This window comes from Sinocyclocheilus rhinocerous, unplaced genomic scaffold (assembly GCF_001515625.1).
Source record: "Sinocyclocheilus rhinocerous isolate Xijiao unplaced genomic scaffold, SAMN03320098_v1.1 scaffold2330, whole genome shotgun sequence".
NCBI lineage: Eukaryota > Metazoa > Chordata > Actinopteri > Cypriniformes > Cyprinidae > Sinocyclocheilus > Sinocyclocheilus rhinocerous.
In genome coordinates, this window is record NW_015630979.1 from 697,968 (window position 1) to 705,347 (window position 7,380).

The window sequence follows — 7,380 nt, forward strand, 5'->3', positions numbered from 1 at the left end:
CTTGATCTAATTCACAAATATCTCAATTACAGTTAAGTAGAAATTAATTGTACTCAGTTGTGTTTTAGGCACGAAAACAGTCCAGTACATTATAGTTAAACACATTTTTATATTGAAATAATGAAGATTTCTGTGCCACCCCAGACTGGTTGCTGGCCCCTCCCTGGCCACCCCTATGAAAACATTCTGGCTCCGCCACTGATGGCAGGTAAGCCATATAAATGACAGAAATAAAACAATTGACAACAAAAATCATGAATCATTTTGTTGTGTCTCACTTCTAGGGGCCCCAGGGCAATTCTGTCAATCCTGACCTGTAACATTGCATTTACTATACTATACTGCCGCTCATGCAGTTATCATTTACATATGTGAGTGTAATGTGTTAGTGTTATAACAGTTTGTTGGTATTTTCATGTTCTTTTTCAAATTAACGGAATGCTGCAATTTTAAATCCACCATTGATCCCACAATCACTGCTGAACGGCTTAAAAATTACGTGCAAAGAAAGCATGAAATATGGTAAATACTGACCTTCATGAAGCTTCAAGTCACAAGACATTATTGTCACATATATACACGTGTGCACAATGGTACATGTCATTTGTGGTGTGTGTGTTTTTTTCTAGCATTTAAAGTGTTAATTGAATCATCTGAGGCAGCAGGAGATTTCGTGACCTACAAAGCAAAAGTTAAAGCAGTGCTCAAAAAAGGCAAGAGTATATTGAGTATGATTTGTTAGCAAGTCAAGCTGTAAATAATTTGAATGGTTTAAAACAAAATGACTTGAATAAGCAATTTAAAGAAACAAGTTTCATAACAGCTTCAATTCAACCTCTTAAATTCTCTTCTGCAGAACAAACAGATGACTTAAAAACAGATTCAGAAATTGATTTGGTGAAAAAGGCAACTTGCAGTTCAACAAATTTCGAAGTTGGCAAGCAGTATCTGGTTATGACTGCTGAAAGTATTAAGATAAAAGTGAATCGTGGTTATATGTACTTGTTTGTTTGTTTGTTTGGTTGGTTTTCTTTTGATAATTTTTTAAAAGCCACAAATTAATCAAAAATGTCTTTAATTCCTTAATTGGTTGCGTTGTAGGGTCAATTAGTATGACGTATTATAAAGTGTTTCTCATTTACTATTATGTACAGAAGCCTCAAAACTGATTTTCCTTATACCATGTTTTAGGTATAGCCTAAGTTTCCTTTGGACTTGCATGCTTGGGTCGACTGGTGGCCACTTGACTATGACTGCAGAGATGCTGCCTGCAAACAATACGCCAGTGATTTGGAGGATTTTGAATTTGATTTCTTATTATCTGGCTGTTAAAATTAAGTGATACATTGCATGTCAATAGAAGAGCTAATTTGTGTGCTCTTCTATTCTATAGCAATATAATCTAAAAGAAATGGCATTTAAGAATTTGGGAATAAACAGAAACTTTTAAATAAAACTTTTTTTCAAAGTACCTCAAAATATGTGATTCTTATCAACCACATACATATGCAACATTAAACAAAAAAAAGCATTACATGCAATGTACCTCAAAAATTGCGTTGCAAACAGATGTTTAGGAAAGTGTTAGTTGTTATTCATGTATGTACATGCAGTTATTATATATTATTTTGCTTAACACTAGTGTGAAAACACTTTCAGGTTGTTTGTATGTAAAGTCTGCTTTGAGGGGACACGACCATGAAGACATCTTTATCATATTCAAAATCAAGTTGGGGTTGAAAGAGTTAATTTTGGTAGTAGAAGAGAAGATACAATTATTACCAGACTTCGTATTGGTCATACTGTTTTAAATTCTTCTCTATATAAAATGAATAAGCATGAGTCTGGGAACTGTAGTCTGTGTGGATTACCAGAAACAGTAGAGCATGCACTATTACGCTTATGATAATGAAAGAGCATTTCTGTTGGAAGAATTAAAAGAAATAGGGATAGAAAATATGACACTTAAAGCGGGAATGCACCTATCGTTTGTTTGCCAACCGCCATAAAACTCCAAAAGAAGAAGAAGAAGACACGACCATATGCACAGGACTCTTATTTTGAAACCACTGCAGCTGCGTCACATGATCCAAACATCACCGCGAATCCTTTGAGTTCATGTTGGAGATTCAGACAACAAGAGAATGATAGCTCAGTTTAAAACCTTCAGAAACACATGGACTAAATAATGAGACCTGGGACACGAGATAAACATAACAGGCTTGTATCCGCGTTAACAGCTTCTCTAAGAAAGAATCATAATAACCTGACGGTCGCTGAATGATCTCTAGGTATCCTAATAGGTCGCTATGGAAACTGGGCTAACAAAAGTTGTCCAGTCTTTGTGAAACATTGAATGAACATGTACTTAAATGTAAAACTGCTTTTTAATATATATTAAAAACATTTTAGTTATTAGATGACTATAGTTCTTTGCATTTTGTCAGATTTGGACACAACTGGATTTGGTCATTGTAATTTTAACAAAGCAAAATAAACTATGTTAGCAGTAACGTTTTAGCAGTCGAGATGGTTTAGGATGAGCATTGTATTCGCTGGCATCAGATAATATTAATATCCCATGAGAATAAAATGAAAAGATTGGATCAGATGCGCAAACGATCACCAACAGCGGGATCCAAATGTTCCAAGAGCCTCCAGAGCAAAACTGTGTCCCCAAACGCCATCTCATGGTCGGAGACTGAGGAAGGAGGTCTTCGAGAAGATCCCAGTGATGATGGTAGATCAGTTTTTATTCCTATGTCATACAGTACAGTCGTGACCAAATGTTTTGGCAGTGACATAAAGTTTGTGTTTTGCAAAGTTCGCAGCTTAAGCTGTTGTGGTGTTCATTCACATTGTTTCTAGATTATTGTGTAGAGTGATCAGATGCATTTTAAATAATTGCTAAAAGCTTCATTGGCCAAAAAATGAACTTTTCACAAAAACAAATTTCACTGTTTTTGATCCTGACACAAAATGACCAGCTAACATTAATTGACTAATCATATCAGCAGCACATGTGAAAGTGTGAATGAGAAACGCTACCATGAGTCCTGTGTTGTGATAACAGTGAAGCATCCTGAGACCATCCATGTGTGGGGTTGCATTTCATGTGCTTATCATTGCTTTTCAGTATACCATAGAAACGTGAAAAAATAATCTACAAAATACTGAAGCAGCAAGCTTTGCAAAACACAAAATTTATGTCACTGCCAAAACTTTTGGCCATGACTGTACAGGAGCCACCCTTGTCTGTCTTTTTTAGGTCCTATTAAAGTCATTCAACAAGTGGATGTTTCTTCAACTTTGGGTTTGTATCCTAGGGGTTGATTTTTTTTTAATGAAAACTTACTGAGTTCACCATGCCTTCATTATTTCTGGTATTTTCATTTTATGTATAGATGTTCTTGTTTTACTCTTGTCTCAGACCTTTTACTCTAAAACTATGGAACTCCATCAGTAAAATGTTAATTATTTCTTGTTTAAAAGAAGAGAGAGCGAAATAAGCATTAATCATTTTAATATTTATAGTGTGAAAATATCCTCTTTTTTTTTTTTTTGTTCAATTATTATGATTTTCATTCATCATAAACAGTTTTGGTCCTAGTACAGTTTCATTACCAGTTAGTGTACTTGTTAGCCAAAAAGACAGTGTCTGTAAAAAGATTGGGCCCCACTTTATATTAGGTGGCCTTAACTTACATTTAAATGAATCATTTGTAACAATTCACTTATTGTGTACATACACGTTTTTACATTGTACTTATATATTTTTTTTTAAATACCTGAATGTAATTACATCTGTAATTAATTGCACCTTAACCCACCTTTAAACCTACCCATTCCACCAAACCTGTCCCTAACCTTACCCGTATCCCACCTCAATAGCAGCAAAAGTGTTGTGCAATACAATATGAACACAATAAGTACATTGTACTTATTTTTTGATGTAAGTACATAGTAGTTAGCAAAATATTTCAGCTTGTCAGATCATTAATTGCTTGGCTGCCACCAGTAGTTTTCAATATCTGCACTTTGAATTTTGTCACTCATTTACACAAACATCTACTCATAGACAAAAGGCAATATAAGGGGACAAGATACATCACAGAAGACCTGATCAGGAGATTGACTAAATGTGAAAATTTAGTCCTTGTGGGGACCCTGAATTTGTCTACGTCTGCAGGAAGTGACAAACAATTTCGAGTAAGATTTGGACATTATCTGGTTAATGCTCAGTGTGAGAGGTAACATTAGTTGCATTCATTTTTGCATTAATTTATTGACTTCTGTGCATTTTTTTTTTTTTTAGTATATTGAAAATTTGGATAAGTGTGAGCGCTTACACGTTCTCAACCTCAGTAACAACAGGATCGAGAGAATCGAGAAACTAGAGAAACTATGTCAATTACGGGAACTCCACCTTTCCAGTAACAGGATACGGTAAGAATGGGACATTTGTCTGCTTAACAAGAAACATTTCCTCACAATATATATTTCATAGTCTTGTCACAGAATGAAAGATACAATGTCCTAAAGGCCAATACAAGTTTTGACATTTATATTTCATTTATCTGCAGAAAAATTGAAGGTCTAGAGCACATGACAAATCTTCAGGTTCTGAATTTGGCCTTCAACAACATTGAACATCTTCCAGTTTGGATAGCAAAGAAGCTCAGATCTCTTCATACTATACATCTACAGAGAAACAAGATATTCTCAGTGGGTACAATTTTTGTTAATCATGTGTTTAAAACAGCCAATCAACAAAAGAGTTCTCAAACAGATCGCTCACCCAAAAAAAAAAAAAAATTAAAAATTGTTTTTAATTGTTTTTCTCACCCTCATATCATTTCAAACCTGTATAACTTTCTTTCTTCTGTGGAACATAAAAAAGATATTTTGAAAAATGTCTCACTGTTTTTGTCAGTACACTGAAAGTCAAAGGGCACCAAATCTGTTTGGTTACCAACTTTCTTCAAAATATCTCCTTTTGTGTTAAGCAGAATAAAAAAAAAGAAAAAAGTCAGATTTGGAAGTAAGGGTGATAGTAATGACAGAATTTTCAGTTTTGGGTGAATGTTCCTTTAATATCATATATTTCACATTAAAAGTAAATCACTGACAGTCAGTTTTGGTTTATACACATTTATGTTACTAGCAACATTCTCTCCATTTGTGACCTAGCTTCATGAGATAACTAAACTGAAGCCCCTGAAGAACCTGACAGGTCTGTCATTAGCAGAAAACCCCATCTCCAGCCTGCCCCATTATCACCTCTTCCTAATCTTCCATGTGAGGTCACTGGAAATGTTGGATGGACAACCAATCAGTCCACAGGAAAGAGAGCAAGCACATCAGCGCTTTCACATGGGTACGTCATCTTATCTTCTACATTTATTTTATCTTCTTTTGTGCTTTTATAATCTGAACACTTTTTGTTCTGTCCTTATAGAGGAAGTGGAGCGTTTGGAGCAAGAGCTTGAGTTGAGAGCTGAAGAGACTGCACAGCTTCAGAGAGAGCGTACCACAGCCCTGGAAGAACTAGAGCGGCGGGAAACGCTCAACCAAAACCTGAGGCAACAGCATCAGGAACAACAACGGAGCCGTGAGGAACTCCGGAGAGAACTTGACACCAAATCTGAACTGGTGGGTAATGGCGTCTTCACTGTCATCAACCTCAGTGTGAATAGGGTTGACCATTTTGTCCTCCAACACAACTGTAATATCACATGTAAACAATATTTTAATTTTAGAGCATTTCCTTAGGCAGCACCATCTAAAGAAAAACCTCTTTTTAAAGCCAAATGAAATACAATGCTTTTTACATGCACTGGTCAATTTGGAGATTTTGGGCTATTTTACCTCCATAACATGACTAGTGGAAAGAAAAGTAACAATTACAATACGTTTCTATAAAGGCTGTTTCTAATAAATTTTTTCTCATGCACTGAGCCGAACATTCCCACTTCAGTAGCACTTACATACACCAGACTTTCCATTTTTTTTACAGAGAGATTTGTTCATATGTCAATCCCATTTATTTATATAACATTTTGTTCCTAAAATTTTTTTTTCGGCTGTTACAGCATTTTCTGATTTATGATAAAAAGTGAAAGGAGGTGTCCAAAACCTGCTCTGCGAAACCTTCAACACTTTTATTTCTTCTATTGTCATCATTTGTAAGTCGTTTTGGATAACAGCGTATGCTAAATGACTAAATGTAAATATGTCAACAATATGAAACAGGAATTTTGAGCCAGGCTTTAACAAATGTTTAGATTTCTGTTCTGGAAATGTATGAAAATTAATTCATTAGATAATGTACATATTTAATTTAATGTTACATATTTAATTAGATAATGCCTCATTTGCATATTCTCATAACATCTAATAAAAACCAGTTGTCTTAATGTGATTAATCAACTGGGGAGGTATTGTGATATCTGTTAGTTAAAATATTTGCACTATTCACCTGTGGTGTCTTGCCTTAATATACTGTCCTGATGTTATTATGCAGTTCATCACTGCATATTAATCCAAAGAACCAAAGAAAAAATGATTTCTCTTAGTTCTTCCTCAGAATTGAATAACTTGCTCCATATCTGAAACATCTTGACTTATTATGGAAATAATGTTAGTGAAAATAATGTCATGTTGACTTTAATCTTTAACTTCCTTATGTCTGCTTTCAGATTAATTTCCAAATCTCTGTGCTTACAAACTCACAGTGAGCCCAGAGATTCACTTTCCAAAATGTCCCTTTCCTGTCTTTTCTAGACAATTTCCTGTTCAGCTCTCTCTTCTCACTCCATGCTTTTGTCACCTGCTCTAAAGGTACTTTGTGAATGGTGTTGAAAATTGTTTTGTGTGTGTGTATGTATGTGTGTGTGTTGTTGCCTCATTGACCGTCTTTTAAACAGAACTTCTCTGAGAGCCTGCATTTGAAAAAAAAAAAACTGAAGCTGTTCAAACTATTAGAACAGCAAATTAAAGGGGTCATATGATGTGATTTAAATTTTTCCTTTCTCTTTGAATTGTTACAAGCTCTAATTCCTTCACTGCATTGCACAGTATTTATTTATGTATTTATTGTAAACAATTTAAAAATTAAATGACAGGAATATAATCTACCAGTCAAAAGTTTTGAATAATTACGTTTTTTTTTTAATGTTTTTGAAAAACATCTCTTGTGCTTACCAAGGCAGTGTTTATTTGATCAAAAATGTAGTAAAAAGTAATGTTGTGAAATATAATTACAATTTAAAAGAACTGTTTTCTATATGAATATGTTATGTGTTTCCTATGTTGGCAAAGCAAATTTTTCTATTCTTCAAACTTTTCTTTTCCCAGCTGATTTTTGTTGTTGTTGTATAT

At 34.4% G+C, this 7,380-nt stretch overlaps 1 protein-coding gene and 1 pseudogene across 1 annotated transcript in view; both read left to right on the forward strand.

Annotated features, from left to right (window-relative positions):
- The window catches only part of LOC107740825 (complement C5-like), a 15,039-nt pseudogene extending 13,707 nt beyond the window's left edge, over positions 1 to 1,332 (forward strand).
- Positions 1,333 to 2,543: 1,211 nt separating this feature from the next.
- Positions 2,544 to 7,380, forward strand: part of LOC107740813 (centriolin-like) — a 34,091-nt gene continuing 29,254 nt past the window's right edge. Inside the window, exons 1-7 of the mRNA XM_016553332.1 lie at positions 2,544 to 2,740; positions 4,079 to 4,209; positions 4,316 to 4,446; positions 4,584 to 4,725; positions 5,191 to 5,377; positions 5,459 to 5,652; positions 6,784 to 6,840. Coding sequence (XP_016408818.1) covers positions 2,593 to 2,740; positions 4,079 to 4,209; positions 4,316 to 4,446; positions 4,584 to 4,725; positions 5,191 to 5,377; positions 5,459 to 5,652; positions 6,784 to 6,840 — 990 coding nt within the window. The 5' untranslated portion in view covers positions 2,544 to 2,592. The remainder of the gene's footprint in view (positions 2,741 to 4,078; positions 4,210 to 4,315; positions 4,447 to 4,583; positions 4,726 to 5,190; positions 5,378 to 5,458; positions 5,653 to 6,783; positions 6,841 to 7,380) is intronic.